Below are 19,443 nucleotides of genomic sequence, written 5' to 3'. Positions count from 1 at the left end.
GTTCTTTAAAGAATTGTTAAATTTGATTATGATTGCAGGAAAGTTGTATTATTAATACTTAGTGGATGTTAAAAGTAAATGCAATCTCCTAGGCACTTTCCAAATGTCCAGGAAGGATGGTCCTTGCTTCAAGAAGCTCTCAAGCTAAGCATGGATAGAATAGATGAAGGTTAGGGGCGAAGAGCAAATAAGTCCCAGTAGAAAAATCAATTAATGCCCCCCAACTAAGAGCTTTGGTTTTTGTAGTGCCATGATATCGACTTTCAAGGAAGTATATAGTCTTGAACCTTGGCCAAAAAGGTGTAACAGCAGCACCTAAGCCAGTGCAATCAGTAAAAAGCAGGATTCTGAATGTTGCTTTTCTGAATGGGTTCGGGGTGGGGTGGGGTGGGGGAGTGAATTGAAAGATCAGGGTTTTATAGCTACTGTAACTTAGCCATATTTCTAATAGGAATAGTGCCTTGTATATTACTGTACAATAGAGTAGACTTGAATTTTTTTCATGTATTTTGTGAAATGTAGCCTAGTTATATTTTGCTATAGGAACCAGAATTTGGAATTTTCTTACTGTCCTTGTTAAAAAATCTTATGCTTACTATTTCATAAACACAATATTTTTAATCTAACTTCTTTGCAAAGGGACAAGAAAAAAAAAGATAGTGAGAAAATAAAAACTTAAATTTGGTGGTTAAAATGTTGCTGGTGTATTTTATTTGACTATGTAAGTCAATTCAAGTTTTGCATGCTCTGGGCTGGTCTATACTAACACTAAGTCAACCTAAGTTACGCTACTTCAGTAAATTATGTAATTGAAGTCAGTGTAATTTAGGTTGACTTATAGTGGTGTCTACACCATGCTATGTCGATGATTGACGATCTCCTGTCAACATAGTTTCAACCTCTCGGGGAGGTGGAGTACAGACATCAACGGGAGTGCTCATCCATCAGCTTAGCGTGTCTTCACCAGACCTGCTAAATCGACACCGGTGCATTGATCGCAGCAGTGCCAATTTAGCCAGTAGTGTAGACATGGACTCAGATTCCAAGGCCAGAGGGAACCACTTGGGCAATGCTTCAGACTGCAGTGTCTAACAGGCACCAAGGAGAAACCCCTGCCCCCTTTTAGTCAAACCATGGCTCCATTGAAGTCAATGGTGTTTTGTCTTTGACTTCTTTGGGGTGAGGATTTCAGCCCAGAACTTTAAACCCAGAAATGCCAAGAGTTTAGAAAATCATTCAATCATACAAATGTACGACTGGAAGGGACTTTGACAGGTCATCTAGTCCAGTCCCCTGCACTAAGGCAGGACTAAGTATTGTCTACACCAGTATGTCTCAACCTTTCCAGACTACTGTACCCCTGTCAATAGTCTGATTTGTCTTGTGTACCCACAAGTTTCACCTCACTTAAAAACTTACAAAATCAGACATAAAAATACAAAAGTGTCACAGCACAAATTACTGAAAAAATGCTTGTTTTCTCATTTTTACCATATAATTGTAAAATAAATCAATTGGAATATAAATATTGTACTTACATTTCAGTATATAGAGCGGTATAAATAAATCATTGCCTATGAAACTTTAGTTTGCTAGTGCTTTTTATTTGCCTGTTGTAAAACCAGGCAAATATCTAGAGGAGTTGATTTTCCCCCTGGAAGACCTCTGAGTACCCCCAGGGGTACACGTATCCCTGGTTGAGAACTACTGGTCTATACCATCCTTGACAAGTGTTTGTTCAGTCTGTTCTTAAAAGCCTCCAGTGACTGAGATTCCACAATCTCCCTACACAATTTGTTCTAGTACTTACCTACCCTGATGGTTAGGAATTTTTCCCTCATGTCTGACCTAAATCTCTCTTGCTGCAATTTAAGCCCATTGCTTCTTGTCCTGTCCTCAGTGGTTAAGGAGAACAGTTTATCACTGCGACGGGTTTCCACGGGGTGCAACCTGGAACTGGGGTGCCACTAAGCCCTCGGTCTGTCTAGCCTGGGCTCCCTCTCACACTGTGCTACTGTGACAAGCTGCAAAGCCCTCTAAGCTTTCACTTTCAGCAGCATTCACACAGGCACAGACACACCCAGCTGCAATTATGTGCAGGCTTTGGCCCGCCACTGCATGAACCAACAAGGAATGCTTAACCGGTGGGGGATAAGCTTCTCCTAAAGCCTATTTTTTTTCCTAATAGTCCATAACCTTGAATAGGCCCTACACAGCCCACCATCTAGACTGGAAGCATTTTGTCTCGTGGGTGTCACCCAGGTGTGACTACATGTGAAATACAGATACATAGTCAATATTCATAAATTCAGATAAAAAAAGATGCACGCATACAAATAGGATCATCATATTCAGCAAATCATAACTTTTCCAATGACACCTCACATGACCCATGTTGTACAAAATGCATCATCATTATGCCATAACTATATCATCATAATATTACTATGAAAAATATGGGGTGCAGTGTCACAATCACCTTCCTCTTTATAACAACCTTTTACATACGTAAAGATTGTTGTCATGTCCCCCCTTAGTCTTCTCTTCTCCAGACTAAACAAACCCAATTATTTTTCAGTCTTTCTTTGTAGGTCATGTTTTCTAGACCTCTACTCATTTTTCTTGTTCTCCTCTGGAACTTCTCCAGTATGTCCACGTCTTATATGAAGTGTGCTGCTCAGAACTGGACAGTATTCCAGCTGAGGTCTTATCAGTACTCTGTAGAGCGGAAGAATTACTTCTTGTGCCTTGCTCACAACACTCCTGCTAATACATCCCAGAATTATGTTTGCTTTTTTCTTAATGGTATCTCATTTTTGACTCCTTTTTAGTATGTGATCCTCTGTAACCCCCAGATCCTTTTCTGCAGTACTTCTTTCTTGGCAGTCACTTACCATTTTGTATTTGTGCAATTGATTATTCCTTCCTATGTGTAGTATCTTGCATTAATCCTTATTGAATTTCAGCCTATTAATTTCAGACCATTTCTCCAGTTTGTCAAGATCATTTTGAATTCTAACCCTGTTCTCCAAATCACTTGCTACCCCCTCCCAGCTTGGTATCATCTGCAAACTTTATAAGTGTACTCTCTAGATCAGTGGTTCTCAACTAGGGGTCCGGGGCCCACTGGGGGACCGCAAGCAGGTTTTAGGGGGTCCGCCAAGCAGGGCTGGCATTAGACCTGCTTGGGCCCAGGGCAGAAAGCCAAAGCCCCCACAACCTGGGGCTGAAGCCCGATGCTCTAAGTCCCGCCACCCAGCCGAAGCTGAAGCCTGAGCAACTTAGCTTCGTAGTACCCCCTGTGGCATTGCCCTGCTTCCTACCCCCTAACGCTGGCCCTGGCTTTTATATGGAGAAAAACAGTTGTTGTGGCACAGGTGGGCTGTGGAGTTTTTATAGCTTGTTGGGGCGGGCCTCAGAAAGAAAAAGATTGAAAACCCCTGCTCTACACCATTATCTAAATATTTAATGAAGATATTGAACAAAACTCGATAGATCATCAAACCAGCTCGTTTCCTGATGGAACTAGGGATTTCATGGGACCTATCCAAATGAATGGCTTGAATAAGGGGTGAATCTACAGGGGTGAAAGCCATAGAGTAGTGAAGGCTCTAAAGGACTATCTGAAGTTTGAGTGGGAAGCCACATAGAGCCGAGCTCCCATACTTATATCAGATTTTGTTCTTTAAAAAAAAAAAAAAAAGAGGAAAAGAGCAGGAAATTCTTGTTTGTTTCCTTTATTAATTAACCCCTGTCCTTTGTCTGTGTGCATAACAATAGGTCTTTTATAGCATGATTATACAACGCTGGGCACGGGAATGATGTGGATCACTTGCTAAGCTGTGTGGAAGAAAGCAATAAAAATTTTAATCTGACTAAATGTAAAGTGATGTATAGGCTGTATTAACAGGATCTGGGACCCTATCCTGGGAAGCAGTGACTCTGAAAAAGATTTGGAATCATGCTTGATAATCAGCTGACATGAGCTCTCAGTGTGATGGTGTGGCCAAAGAGATAATGCAATCTTTGGATGTACAAACGGGGGAATCTTGAGTAGTGGTAGGGAGATTATATTACCTCTGTATTTGGCACTGGTGCGACAACTCCTGGAATACATTGTCTAGTTCTGGTGTCCGCAATTAACGAATGATGTTGATAAATAGGAGAGGATTCAGAGGAGAACCGCAAGAATGATTAAGGGATTGAAAAATATGCCTTATAGTGTTAAACTCAAAAAGCTCAATCTGTTAAATTTAACAAAATGACAGTTAAGAAGTGACTTGATCAGTCTAAAAGTATCTAAATGCAGAACAAAAAATTGATAATAAAGGACTTTTTAGTCTAGCAGACAAAGTTCTAAAGATCCAGTGGTTAGAAGTTGAACCTAGACCTATTCAGATTAGAAATAAAGTGCAAGTTTTTAACAGTGAGGATAATAAACCACTGAAACAATTTACAGGAAGTGGTGGATTCTCCATCAGTGGCAATTTTTAAATCAATTTTAAAATCTGTTTTTCAAAGAGATATGCTTTAGTTCAACAACAGCTATTAGACTTGAAGCAATAATTAATTCAGGGACGTCTATGGCCTATGTTATAGAGATCAGACTAGATGATCACAGTGGTTCCTTGTGGCTTTATAATCTATGAGGTAGTCTTCAACTAAGAATGCAATCTAATAGAAAACAAAGCGAGCAGAATCTCTCTCACACGTTGCAGAAGATACTCTGTAATAAGGTGACCTCAGTTCACCTTTGGCCTATTTTGAATAGACAATAAATCATAAGAAGGACATCAACAAAACATTCTCACTTAATTTTATATATTAAATAATTACTTAATGTTTTACACATTTATAGCACTGTATATTAAGTAATCTTGCTAACACAGTGAGGCAGGTAAACATTATCTTCTTTTAATAGATGGGCAAACTTAAGCAGAAAGTGTATTTTATTTTATTTTTATTTTTATTTTAGTTCGCTACTACTAAGACAAGTATAACTCAGATAGAAACAACACAGAGGACAACAATTGAATCTCAAGCATGTGCAGAAATATGGTCTGTGAAGGAAACGTAGAGAGGGGTTCGCAAATGAAGTAAAAAGAACAGGAGTACTTGTGGCACCTTAGAGACTAACAAATTTATTTGAGCATAAGCTTTCGTGAGCTACAGCTCACTTCATTGGATGCATGCAGTAGAAAATACAGTGGGGAGATTTTATATACACAGAGAACATGAAACAATGGGTGTTAGCATACACACTGTAACAAGAGTGATCAAGTAAGGTGAGCTATTATTACCAGCAGGATGCGGGGTGGGGGGGAAGAGGGAACAAAAAACCCCCAACCTTTTGTAGTGATAATCAAGGTGGGCCATTTCCAGCAGTTGACAAGAACATGTGAGGAACAGTAGGAGGTGCTGTCGTCATCTTGAATAGGTTGGAATATGAACAAGAGGCTGCTAGACAGCTCTCCAACACCACTTTCTACAAGCCATTACCCTCTGATCCCACAGAGGGTTACCAAACGAAACTACACCATCTGCTCAAGAAACTCCTTGAAAAAGCACGAGAGCAAATCTGCACAGACACACCCCTAGAACCCCAACCAGGGGTATTCTATCTGCTACCCAAGATTCATAAACCTGGAAATCCTGGACGCCCCATCATCTCAGGCATTGGCACCCTGACAGAAGGATTGTCTGGCTATGTAGACTCCCTCCTCAGACCCTACGCTACCAGCACTCCCAGCTATCTTTGAGACACCACTGACTTCCTAAGGAAACTATAGTCCTTCGGTGATCTTCCTGAAAACACCATCCTAGCCACTATGGGTGTAGAAGCCCTCTACACCAACATTCCACACAAAGATGGACTACAGGCCATCAGAAACAGTATCCCCGATAATGTCACAGCAAACCTGGTGGCTGAACATTGTGACTTTGTCTTCACCCATAACTATTTCACATTTGGGGGACAATGTATACCTTCAAATCAGCGGCACTGCTATGGGTACCCGCATGGCCCCACAGTATGCCAACATTTTTATGGCTGATTTAGAACAACGCTTCCTCAGCTCTTGTCCCCTAATGCCCCTTCTCTACTTGCGCTATATTGATAACATCTTCATCATCTGGACCCATGGAAAAGAAGCCCTTGAGGAATTCCACCATGATTTCAACAATTTCCATCCCACCATCAACCTCAGCCTGGACCAGTCCACACAAGAGATCCACTTCCTGGACACTACAGTGCTAATAAGCGATGGTCACATAAACACCACCCTGTACCGGAAACCTACTGACTGCTATGCTTACCTACATGCCGCCAGCTTTCACCCTGACCACACCACACGATCCATTGTCTACAGCCAAGCTCTATGATACAACCGCATTTGCTCCAACCCCTCAGACAGAGACAAACACCTTCAAGATCTCTATCAAGTGTTCTTACAACTACAATACCCACCTGCTGAAGTGAAGAAACAGATTGACAGAGCCAGAAAAGTACCCAGAAATTACCTACTACAGGACAGGCCCAAAAAAGAAAATAACAGAAAGCCACTAACCATCACCTTCAGCCCACAACTAAAACCTCTCCAACGCATCATCAAGGATCTACAACCTATCCTGAAGGATGACCCATCACTCTCACAGATCTTGGGAGACAGGCCAGTCCTTGCTTACAGACAGCCCCCCAACCTGAAGCAAATACTCACGAGCAACCACACACCACACAACAAAACCACTAACCCAGGAACCTATCCTTGCAACAAAACCCGTTGCCAACTGTGTCCCCATATCTATTCAGGGGACACCATCGTAGGGCCTAATCACATCAGCCACCCTATCAGAGGCTCGTTCACCTGCACATCTACCAATGTGATATATGCCATCATGTGCCAGCAATGTCCCTCTGCCATGTACATTGGCCAAACTGGACAGTCTCTACGTAAAAGAATAAATGGACACAAATCAGATGTCAAGAATTATAACATTCAAAAACCAGTTGGAGAACACTTCAATCTCTCTGGTCACTCGATTACAGACCTAAAAGTGACAATTCTTCAACAAAAAAACTTCAAAACCAGACTCCAACGAGAGACTGCTGAATTGGAATTAATTTGCAAACTGGACACAATTAACTTAGGCTTGAGTAAAGGCTGGGCATGGATGGGTCATTGCACAATGTAAAACTATTTCCCCATGTTTATTCCCCCTCCCCCGGTTCCCCACATGTTCTTGTCAACTGCTGGAAATGGCCCACCTTGATTATCACTACAAAGGGCGGTGGGTTTTTTTCCCTCCCCCCCTGCTGGTAATAGCTCACCTTACCTGATCACTCTTGTTACAGTGTGTAGGGTAACACCCATTGTTTCATGTTCTCTGTGTATATAAAATCTTCCCACTGTATTTTCTACTACATGCATCTGATGAAGTGAGCTGTAGCTCACGAAAGCTTATGCTCAAATAAATTTGTTAGTCTCTAAGGTGCCACATGTACTCCTTTTCTTTTTGCGGATACAGACTAACACGGCTGCTGCTCTGAAACCAGCAAATGAAGTAGGTTTTTAAAGGGGATTTTGGAGGATGAGAGAGGGGCACTTAATCTGTTACAGTGCTTGTCAAGGTTCCTTCCCCACTCTGAACTCTAGGGTACAGATGTGGGGACCTGCATGAAAACCTCCTAAGCTTACTTTTACCAGCTTAGGTTAAAACTTCCCCAAGGTACAAACTATTTTACCTTTTGCCCTTGGACTTTATCGCTGCCACCACCAAATGTCTAACAAGTATATAATTGGGGAAGAGCCCGTTTGGAAACTTCTTTCCCCCCAAAATTCTCCCAACCCTTACACACCCTTTCCTGCGGAAGGCTTGATAAAAATCCTCACCAATTTGCATAGGTGACCACAGACACAAACCTTTGGATCTTAAGAACAATGAAAAAGCAATCAGATTCTTAAAAGAAGAATTTTAATAGAAGAAAAAGTAAAAAGAATCACCTCTGTAAAATCAGGATGGTAAATACCTTACAGGGTAATCAGATTCAAAACGTAGAGAATCCCTCTAGGCAAAACCTTAAGTTACAAAAAGACACAAAAACAGGAATCTGTATTCCATTCAGCACAGCTTATTTTCTCAGCCATTTAAAGGAATCAGAATCTAACACATATCTAGCTAGATTACTTACTAAATTCTAAGACTCCATTCCTGTTCTGTCCCCGGCAAAAGCATCACACAGACAGAGAGGGAGGCTTTGTTTCTCCCTCCCCCCAGCTTTTGAAAGTATCTTGTCTCCTCATTGGTCATTTTGGTCAGGTGCCAGCGAGGTTATCCTAGCTTCTTAACCCTTTACAGGTGAAAGGGTTTTTCCTCTGGCCAGGAGGGATTTTAAAGGTGTTTACCCTTCCCTTTATATTTATGACAGTGCTGTATCAAAATGAGAGCAAGATTGTACACTTGACTACAAGCAAATATGCAGTAATCTCGTCATATTTCATAGATGTGTCATATATTGAAAAAGAGATAAGCCACCACTGCGAAAATATCCAGTTTTCATTTGTTTGTGACAATTCTGCCTTTATTAACATGGTAGAAATAAAATGGCTTGCATAATTGGTCAAAGGAAAATGAAGATGCAATTGGAAAGGATATTCCTATGACTATACAGAGAACCAAGCCTCAATACGTTTTCGCCCTAGGAAAAAATGCTGCAATAATGTGAGAGCATTGTATACTATTTCAAAACTGTTTTCCTTCAAAGAAGGAAAACCATGCAGTCCTCATTCAGGACTAGGTACATGCCAAATTAAAAAAGCTTTTTGAGTTTTCAGTGTGAGAAAATGTGTCTGGAAAATATTTTTAAATAGGCACTTTTTAAAAAAGTATTCAGATAACTCAAAACTGGCTGAATGGATTGTTCTGAAATTTTCTCTCCCACCCAAGAAAAAAAATAATTTCTGGATTCAGACTAAATGCAAGAAATTTTCTGCCCAAGATATATTTTCCACAAATAAGTGTGTATTATGAATAGGTCAGTGGCAACTACATTGTGAACTGATCTAATCCTAGAAACCTAGGTGCTATGATAATCTTAATAATAACAATAATAATCAGAGTCAGAATTCCTGTACTGTGTGGCTTAAGCCATGTAGATGGGAGTGTATGGAAAGGTCCGTGAGGAACTCAAAGTATTCAGTAATTTAAAAATCAAGAAATATTTGTTGGAAAATAGCAACCGAAAGAAAATGGAAGTGGGATTAATACAAATCCGTGCAGGTGTTGTAAATCAGTACCTCAGGTAATTTGAGACTTGCCTGTAGATATTTCCACTTTCAAGACAGGACAGTGCTGCTGAGTTTTTGAAGCCATCTAGAAAAGCTGTGCTGTTTAGGGTCTTGTAAGTGACCCTTCATAGACCTGAAAATTTATGTCCAAGTCTGTGAAAGAGATGAGCCATCTCAATTGCTTCAGTCCCTTTTTTCTGCAGTTACCTGTGGACATAAGGATCCATTGCTCTATGCTTGGAGTATTTTGTTTGGCTTTTAGGCCAAACCTGTGTTTTTTCTAGATTACTTGTTTTAGTAATTTAGTCTTAATAGCTCAGGGTAGATGTTCATTATTAGGTTGGTTCTGAAGGACAAGAGTTACTGATGAGTAACCCTTTTCTTCTTTTTCTAAATACTAAGTGAACCAGACATTAGAGCAAAGAATTCAATCTGCGCTTCTCTCTAACTTTTTACAGTTTTTTTTGAGTGGGCAGAGGGAGGAGGAATTTGGAAGGCAGATATATTTCAAAGCATTGTAACTGATCTTGTGGTCTTAGCCACTCCTTGCTGAAACTCAAAATATCCATATTCTGGCATAATATGGCATAATAAAGTGCCATTTATCGTCAAGGTTTTGATTATAATTGACATAATGTAATGTAGAGAATACTGGTTTCATCCTCAGTGAAGATTAATGTCTTTAGTATATATGAGGGAGAAAGTCTTTAAAATAAAAATCTTTTAAGCCGGGACATTGAGAATGAATTAATGTTTATATAGCACTTTGGGATTTTCAGGTGCAAGACATTAGAGAAGAGGACATGTAGCTCTTTTTAAACAGAGGTGCCAAGGGTGATCCTGGGAATTACAGACTAGTGAGCCTTACTTCATTACCAGCAAAACTGATTGAAACAATTTTAAAAAAACCAAACACCCAGATGATCAGAATATGATCAAGACTAACCCCTGTGACTTCTGCTAAGGAAAATTTTGCTTCATTCATCTATTAAATCCTTTAAATATGCCTCTTGTGAAGGTGAATAAAACAGAACCAGCTGACATAATTCATCAGCACTTCCAGAAACACTGGGACAAAGTCCTTCTCAAGAGGCTATTAGGCAGCTTGATTTAGCGAAGCATGGCATGTGCTTAAATCTATGCTTGTGTTTAGTTTAACTGCTTTGCTGGAAAATAATGGACTTAAGTGTGTATTTTACATTAAGTATCCACTTTAACTGGCTTTTCCTAATCTGGGCCAAAATTACAGGGTGAGAGGCAAAATATTGGATTAGAAATTGGCTAAGAGACAGAAAGCAAAGGACTATGAATAAATTGTTAATTTTACCATAGGAAGAGATGAACAGGTGTGTCACAAGCATCTCTACTAAGATCAGTGTTTATAATATATTTATTAATGATCTGGAAAAATGGGTGAACAATGAGCTGGCAAAATTTGCAGAGGATACAAAAGTATTTAGGGCAGTGAAGACCAGAAAAACCTGTGAGGAACTTCAGCGAGACCTAACAAAGCTAGGTCAATAGACAGCACAACAGCTGATGAGATTCATTATTGACAAATGCAAAGTAATACATTGAATAAAGTAAGGTGAATGAGTAATTCAAATTATTCCTTCCAATGTGTAACCTGTGGGAAGATACTTGGGTTTCGTTTTGTGCACAGCTCAATGAAGTTCTCTGTTCAGTGTGCAGTAGCATTCAAATCTGCAAATAAAATGTTAGGATGCATAAATAGGATGAAAAATAATATATCTATATATAATATTGACTGTATTAGAATACCATTATATACACTAATAGTGTATCGTCACCTTGAATACTGTGTTCAGTTCTGTTCACCCTATCTCAAAAAAGTTATCACAAAAGAGATTGAAAAGATTGGGACTATTTACTCTAGAGAGGAGTAAGAAGGAACATCATAAAGGTACACATATGAATGAATGGCAGAGAGAAGGTAGACCAGGGTTTTCTGTCCCACTTTCTCCTAACACAAGAACAAGGGCATGTTCAATTAAAAGGAAACCCAGAAATCTCAGTCTGTCTCTCTGGCATTTCCTTGTTGGGGTCCATAGTTGTCAGCACAAGTTCAGCATGGCTAAAACACAGCTCTCAGTTTTCCCCCTCAAGTGTCCCCCCATGTCCTTTCTCAATCAATGTGGACAACATCACCATCCTGCTGGTAACTCAGGCCCATAACCTGGGCATCCTCTACACACACATCTGCAAATCTACCTCATTATCCTCCTTCAGATCCCTCCTCAAAACTTTCCTTTTCTGTGATGCTTACAAAAAAACTTGACAATGGTTAGGTCACTGGTATGTTGAGATCACTGGCGCTCATCCTGACCGGTATTGTCTCATTGTTGCCTTATACTCCGCATTCAGTAAGTCCGTATCTATCTGTTGCCTCTAGTCTTATACTTTAGATTGTAAGCTCTTTGGTGCAGGGACGCTCCTTGTTTTGTGTTTGCACAGTGAGAACAGTGGAATCCTGATCCATGAGTGGGGCTTCTAGACTCTACAGCAATATAAATAATAATAAAGGAAATACTTTCATACAATATACAATTAGCCTGTGGAATTCACAGCCTCAGGTAAGCATTGAGGCCAAGATCTTAGCAAGAGTAAGAAAAAAGTGTATATTTATAATAAGAAGACGACTATGCAGTTATATTAGTAAGAATTAAGGAAACATCCAGAAGTTTGGAAGGGATAGAAAACCTCAGTCTTCAGGATAGAAACTGACCACAGCTGATATGAGTTAGGAAGAAATGCCCCTGTCATGGGGTCCATTCACTGCAGATGGCACTGCCTCTTGGAAGTTCTGGGCATTAGCTCTGCCAGGCCAGCGCCCTCCTTTGGTGGTGTCTCCCCTGTCATCTTCTCGCTCCAGGAAATGCAGCCTCCTCTTTGTGACTCTGCTCTCTTGTCAGATCACTCACCATTCCCCCCTTCTGGGGTACAGTCTATCAAAGTCTCCGTCACTCCCACAGCGACCCAAGCAGTCTTCCAGTTCACTGCCCCGCCAGTGCCACTTCCTCAGTGGCAGGTAGGGGAACTCAGGCCTGCCCTCTACTCTGGGTTCCAACCCAGGGATCCTACAATACACAGTCAACGTCTGTGCAGTCCCCAGCCTTGCTGCTTATCCCTGGGCTGCTTCCTACCCCGCGTGCCACAGGCTCTCTTCTCCACCCAGCTCTCTTCAGGGTACACCCTTCTCAACGGGCCTGGCCTCCAGGGTCCTACGTTTTCCCCAGGTTCCCTCCTTCCCTCTCTACTAATCAGAGGGTGACTACAAACTTCTTTCTGGCCACCCTTGCTGCTGCCAGCTTCCTGGGTTTATACTAGACCGGCCCACCTCTGCTCAGGTGAGCTTCCTCCTAATGAGGGTTTTCTTTCCACCCTTCATTCCCCCACCCCTTACAGCCTAGTTGGTTGATTGGGCCTACTTTAGCCCTCTCAGAGCCAGTATGAGGACTACACCCCATCACAGTCCCCATGAGCATGTTAGCCCGTAACTCCCTTCCTACTGCAGGGTTTCTTGTACCTTGCTCTGAAGCATAGAGCTGGTTGGAACACCTTCACCAAAATGTTCTGTTTTGTTGAAGATGTATTGTCTTTGGGAGATCCAGTTCTAGGCCCTGCTCTGTGATGTGAGCTGGGATGAAAAGTGCTGCTCTGAATCAGGCAAAGCAGGGGCTTGATCCTGGGTCTCCCACATCCCGGGCGAGCACCCTAACTGCCAGGCAAAAAAAAAAAGAAAAAGACAGACAGATGTACACCCATCCCCTCTCCGCAAACACAATTCTGTTTGCACAAAAACATTCAAACGGTTTTGCTTTCATTCCACTGCCAAATGAAAACAAAACAAGCAGAACTTCAAAAGTTGCAGTGAAATGGAATTGTCATCCTCCAGTCATTTCTCCTGAATCCTCCGACACTTGAGATTGGATTAGATCAGTGGTTTTCAAACTGTGGGCTGCAACCCAGTACTGGATCACGGAATGGAAGGCACTGGGTCGTGGTGGCTCTGGTCAGCACTGCTGATCGGGCCGTTAAAAATGCCGTCGGCAGTGCTGCCTGGATAAGGCAGGCTAGTTCTTACCTGTTCTGACACGGGCACTGCACCCCGGAAGCGGCCAGCAGCAGGTCCGGCTCCGAGGTGGTGGGGTCACAGGACTCTCTGTGCTGCCCCTGCCCCGAGCACCGGCTTCACATTCCCATTGGCCGGTTCCTGGCCAGTGGGGACTCGGGGGGGGTCAGTGCCTGTGGCCGAGAGCTGTGTACGTGCCTTCGTCTAGGAACCAGACCTGCTGCTGGCTGCTTCCAGGGCACAACGCGGTCCACGGTCCACGGTGCCAGGGCAGGCAGGAAGCCTGCCTTAGCCCCCCCCGCTGCGCTGCTGACTGGGAGCCGCCCGAGGTAAGCCTGTGCCCCAACCCCCTGCTTCAGCCATGAGCCCCCTCAAACCCGGAGCCCTTTCCTGCACCCCAAACCCCTCATCCCCCCACCCCCACCCCAGAGCCTGCACCTCCACCCCAGAGCCCTGACTCTCTCCCGCACCCCAACCCTCTGTCCCAGCCCTGAGCCCCTCCCAAAAACCCCTCATCCCCAGCTCCATTGGGTCATGGACATTAACAATTTTCTTCAACCGGGTTGCCAGAAAGAAAGTTTGAAAACCACTGGATTAGATGGACCATTGTTTGAGCCAATTTGGCAATTTTCATGTTCCTGTGGAGAAACTATTTTTTCCCTTTAAAAGAGAGACACTGCAGGAGTGAAATGTGTTTAACTGGGGGCAGAACATTATGCAAATGAATTAATAGAGAAAGGAGAAGGGAAGTCAGTGTTCTGACTTATCTAGATGACACACACTCCCCAACTGTTGACTGGCACTCTTTGAAAAGCTCAAGTGGGATGGCAAATCCAAGAAGAAGTGAAGGGAACATAGCATCTCTACCCATGACTGTCCAGAGTTGGGCTACTGGCTAGTAGATCTGGGAATTGACAAATCAACTATTAGATGAACATGTGGCATCTGTAAACCAGGCATGTTACTCCAGTCAATTGTTTTGCAAACATTTGTATCATCTTATAAAGTCTGATGTTCTCCACTACTCCTTTATTATATATGATTGAAAAATTATCCTTTTATGCTACAAGGTAGCAAATTGTTGAAAACCACTGCAACTAATGAGATCTAATGCCTCATCTGTTCATCTGATTAAAATGTGCTGGAAGATTATCTGTCCAGTGTTAGTGCCTAGTAACCTAATGCTGTCTAGGAGACACAAAGCTTTCTCTCTCAGTTTTTATGCCGAAGGTTATTTGTTATGCATATTTGCTAGGATTAGTTTTAAATTCCCCCAGTTGTATTTAGTAAGACTGTGATTTCTTTTGTATGTTGTCTCTGAAAATTAATCCTGACTAACCCCTAATCTGCAGCTTTGATTTGATTTGGCTTCTTTCTGCACTTAAATATGTACTGTCCCTGTTTGGAGGGTCTTTAAGAAGTAGCTCGTTTCACTATTTCACTTGGATTTTAAAGTGGTTACTCTTTTTAAAAAAAAGTCATAAATTTTTGTAAGCTGCTGAAATGACTATCTAATTAGTTCTTCTTTCCTACCCCATATACTCAGAAATGTGAGCACATAACCCCTTCCACTACTGCAGTTGGCTGAAACCATGGTCCTGAACAGTGGGAGTTTGCCACTCTATTGCTCTAGGGTTGCCATCTATTTGGGTTTTTTTATGTATTGCTCCATTTATATTCTGCAAGTGCATTGTTGTTAGGAAAAGGGCATCTGTCTATTGGTTAAAGCAGGGCAGTGGGAGCCAGCACTCTGGGGTTCTAGTCCCCCACTGCCACTGATTTGCTATCAGGCTTTTGGCAAATAACTTATCCACTCTGGGCCTCAGTTTCCACTGCTGGGAAGTGGAGATGACAATCCCCCCATTAGAGATGTGGCGTGTGGCTTAATATCTGTTTGTGAAGTGCTCTGATGAGATGAGTTGTTATATAAGCACAGTGGTGGTGGTGGTAACAGTAGGTTATTCTGCTGAGATTTTAAACTGGCCATGTCCATGGTGGATGCGAGGTCATGCAGGCGGGGTGGAGCAGCGAACTCTTCAAAATAGCACCCTCCATCCTGTGCAGCATGATACCAGACAAAACCATGACCAGTTTTATATCTGTACTGGCCAGGACAGACCTTGAAAAAACAGGACTATCCAACTTAAAAGTGGATGAATGGCCTGCTTAGCCAGATTTATAAATTTGCTCATTGGCCTTTTCAGTGGGGGGCAATCCTCACCCTCTTACTCTGAATAGTTGAGGAAGCTTATCATGAGGAGGTTTTTTGGGGGTAATTCTTCTCCCAGACATTTTGCTATGGGAGAGGATGACATGGGCCAGTGAAATGAATTCCATTAGTTCAGCTTTTGAAATGCTGTAGTAATGAGTGATCTTTCTGGAATCACAAGAATTTCTGCAGCTAGGATGAAATCAGGAAGTGCCATGGGAGAAAAAAGAAAAGGAGTACTTGTGGCACCTTAGAGACTAACAAATTTATTTGACCATAAGCTTTCGTGAGCTACAGCTCACTTCATCGGATGCATTCAGTGGGAGAAAAGTACATATTGCTAGATCTATCATGGTTCATTATTTAAAGAACTTTGTGCCAAAGAAACTGGGTTGAAGTGTTCCAAACATGTCTGAGCCCCTCTCACTAAGTAGTCTGTCTTCTCCCCCACAGATGAACAAAATCTTAATAACCTTAATAAAGAAGAAACACAAAGTTGAATGGTAGAATTCCAGTATCCTTTATTCCTCTACAACATAGATTTTACTAACTGCATTTAAAACTGGTGAGGATAAAAGTCCAATAGAGAGCAGGTCTATGTTACCCACAGGCTCAGATACATGATGAATATTTAAACAAACAGTGTGCATGTGCCAACCAGATAGACTGGTGAATGGCTAACTGTTATTTATTGATAAAGTTTAAAAACCGAGATCTTCAGCCAATGGTATGGCTGCTATTTCACAACAAGTAGTTCAGCCTTTGCTATTCCTCTGCTTCTTCCCTTTCTTCCTTGGCTCCCCCCAAAAATGTGGCTGTTGGTTGCAGGAATTTAGAGGATGGAGGATCCTTTCCTCTTTTCCCTCTGCAGCTGTCCTGTAATCCCTTAACTGTTGAAGGTAGAATGGTGACAATTCCCTACTCTGCCACAGATTTCCTGAATGACCTTGGGCAAGTCATTTAGTCTGAGTCTACACTGCAAAGCAATAGGGCTCAAACCCTGGGTCTGGTCTTGACTTGATCTTGAACTCTTCACTCCCATGGTGTCCTGGGATCCTAGGTCTGAGTCAGTCTGAGAGATTTGTTTGTAGATGGAAAGGGGGTTTGAGCTCAAGTCTGAATCTGAGCCTGTTCTCACATTGCAATGTAGACATACCCATTATATCTCTGTGCCTCGGTCACCCCCTCTGTATAATGGGGATAATATCTACCTACCTACAGGGGTGTTGTGAGATTAAATACATGAAAAATTAGGAGGTGCTTAGATACTGTAGTAAGGGAGGGGCCATATGAGTAATTAAGAGAGATTGCCAGACAGCTTCCGGACATCTAGATTCTCTTTCTCTCTCAGGTTTCTTGTGTGACCTTGAGCACATTCATCTCTCTGTGCCTCAGTCCCCATAGGGTAGATGTTATCCCAATTTTGCCAATCTCACAGGAGTATTGTGGTGATGCATTTATTAATGTTTGTGAGGCACCATATCAAAACATACCTTGACACCAAAAACTCTGTCTCCACTCATTTCTAAATGCCAAAATTCCAAACAGCTGTCCCCTAGCCAGATGCCAGAACCTCCAGCTTTCCCTCAATAACAAAAATAGGTCACATTTTGAAAATGGGAAATTTTGGGGAAAAGCATAAATTGAAAATCTTCCTCAAATTGCAATTTATATTGAATTTAACATGAAAATGACAGAAGACGATATTGAAGGTACTGCACTAAATTGTTAAGGATCTTGCCCCTCTTCTTGAATTTAGCTGAAGTTGCCATCAGTATGTTAGTGTGATGCAAAATTCAGCGCCCCTATGCTGCAGAAATCTGTGGGTCCTGCAGAATTCAGGTCCTGAGCATTTAGGAAACTTGAGTATTAGTTTTCAGTCATAGTCTTAGCTACTGAGCTTATTCTGTACAGTGCTAAAAAAAACTTTCAAATTAGAGACTGGTTTTTTAAGGTATTTAATGACCATGAGTCAATCCTTGCTCCATTGAAGTCAATGGAAGTTTTGCCATTGACTTCAATAGGTCCAGGACTTCACCCCATATCTGCAAGTGTTGAGCAAATACTTTACATTGAACGCCTATAGATGAGTGGTGGTTTCTGCTCAGTAACTCTTATCCATTGTACTCCATGCACTTTCTGCTTTTTCATAAACTTTTTACCAAATGTCTTTCTTGGACTTTGAATGACGAAGCGCAAGCCCCATCTCTTTGTTATATAGGCTGTCTAGGTGTTTATATTGCATCTATCACCATAGTGTGCCACAGTGTACTCATCTAAAGAAATAACAATACCTCAATGCAAACATCACAACACAGTGGCAGGATGTCTCACTATGGTTATTCTGTGGCTCTACACCATGTCCTCTCCCTCCCCTGCCTCTAAGACAGGCTACTAGAAGAGAATGGGAGGCATTCTCCCCTCTTGCCTCTTTCCCATACCCTATGCCTTCTTGGAACAACAAGAAGAAATCCTGGGAGCATCAGTTCATTTGCTTCAAGTTCCCAGTGCAACATTTGAACTTCAGTATGGTGACATCATTATGATCATCTCTGCTTGCTCTTGAACAAATGTCTGGAAACCCCTAGAACTATATGAAGTGCTCCTGAGAGCTGCAGGAAGTTCTGGAGCACTGACTGGGTTCATCCTGTGGATACAGTATTTCTACTAAGTTCTGCCTACTGTTGCATCATATGCTAGACTGACATAGTTTCTCAAAGGGCCTGATCCTGTGAACACAAGTCCCATCCCACCCCACTTCAGTGGGTTTGTTCATTGGTAGATATACTCAATAGTAAGTATTTACAAGAACGGGCTCCAGAAAGGCGTGGGACCATATTTTTCTCTGTTGTAACTCCATGGAAGTCCATGAAGGTACATCAGAGATGAGCTTTTGTACACATTTAATTAATCATGTTTGTTACAGTTGTGCCTAGGGACTAACCAAAAATGGGGCCTCATTGTGCTGTACTTACACAGAATAGTAGACCGTCCTTATCCTGAGGAGCTTGCAATCTAAATAATATTTTAAATGGCTGTTTATATAAATGGAGTTTTGGGTGAAAATATGGAGTGAAGTCAATGGGAGTTTTGCCATTGACTTCAGTCTGGCCAGAATTTCACCAATCACATTATTCATACATTGCTGCAAAAAGTTATTTCAACAGCTGAATGAAAACTCATTTGGAGAATCACCTAAAAAGGATGGCTTCAAAAAGGTTATGATATCTGAGTTCTGCTCTGCTGCATATTTCAGCTTTACAGAGATAACATAAATGCTGTGTTTTGACAAGAAAACAGGTAGTATATGAAGTAACTGCTATATCTATATACTCTGAATTTCTTTAATTGTTTTGTGAATGTGCGTGTTTGTATCTCCATAGGGCTAACTGGAAAGATCATAAATGCCATCCTTGAAGGGGGATTTGAAATCTCAGCTTTGCAATTGGTAAGTATCCTCATGCATTTTATATGTTTCTGTTTTCCATTTTAACTGGATCTAGAGCAAAGTTGCATGATTGCCATTTTCTTTAATTAAAAAAAATCTCAACATAGGAACATGGGCTGTCAAATTAAAGACTGTATTGGGTAGAATGTTGGAAGCTGGCACTTCCATGTACTTCTGTGATGCAGACTGAGTCTCTGTCTAAAGGTTTTATACTGCTGCCCCTCATCGTAGCGTATGAGTGCCTTCCACATAAAATCAACAGCAATAACAAGCAAGAAGTCCCAAGTGGACTTCATTGAGTCTCTGGTGCCTCTCCCTTTTTTAGGATCAGAACTTTTGGGGGGTATGTTTTTGTTTGTTTGTTTGACTGGGTGATATGGTCATTGGAGGGTTGTTTTCATTTTGTGTT

At 41.7% G+C, this 19,443-nt stretch overlaps 1 protein-coding gene across 2 annotated transcripts in view; it reads left to right on the top strand.

Annotated features, from left to right (window-relative positions):
• Positions 1-19,443, top strand: part of NME7 (NME/NM23 family member 7) — a 169,711-nt gene that overhangs the window by 82,522 nt on the left and 67,746 nt on the right. For both annotated transcript variants that reach the window (XM_073308141.1, XM_073308130.1), the window contains one exon: positions 18,970-19,034. In XM_073308141.1, coding sequence (XP_073164242.1) covers positions 18,970-19,034 — 65 coding nt within the window. The remainder of the gene's footprint in view (positions 1-18,969; positions 19,035-19,443) is intronic.

The sequence above is a fragment of the Lepidochelys kempii genome, chromosome 1, assembly GCF_965140265.1.
Source record: "Lepidochelys kempii isolate rLepKem1 chromosome 1, rLepKem1.hap2, whole genome shotgun sequence".
Lineage (NCBI taxonomy): Eukaryota > Metazoa > Chordata > Testudines > Cheloniidae > Lepidochelys > Lepidochelys kempii.
Note: the sequence above shows the minus strand (reverse complement) of the source record. Positions and strands in the feature narration are given on the sequence as shown.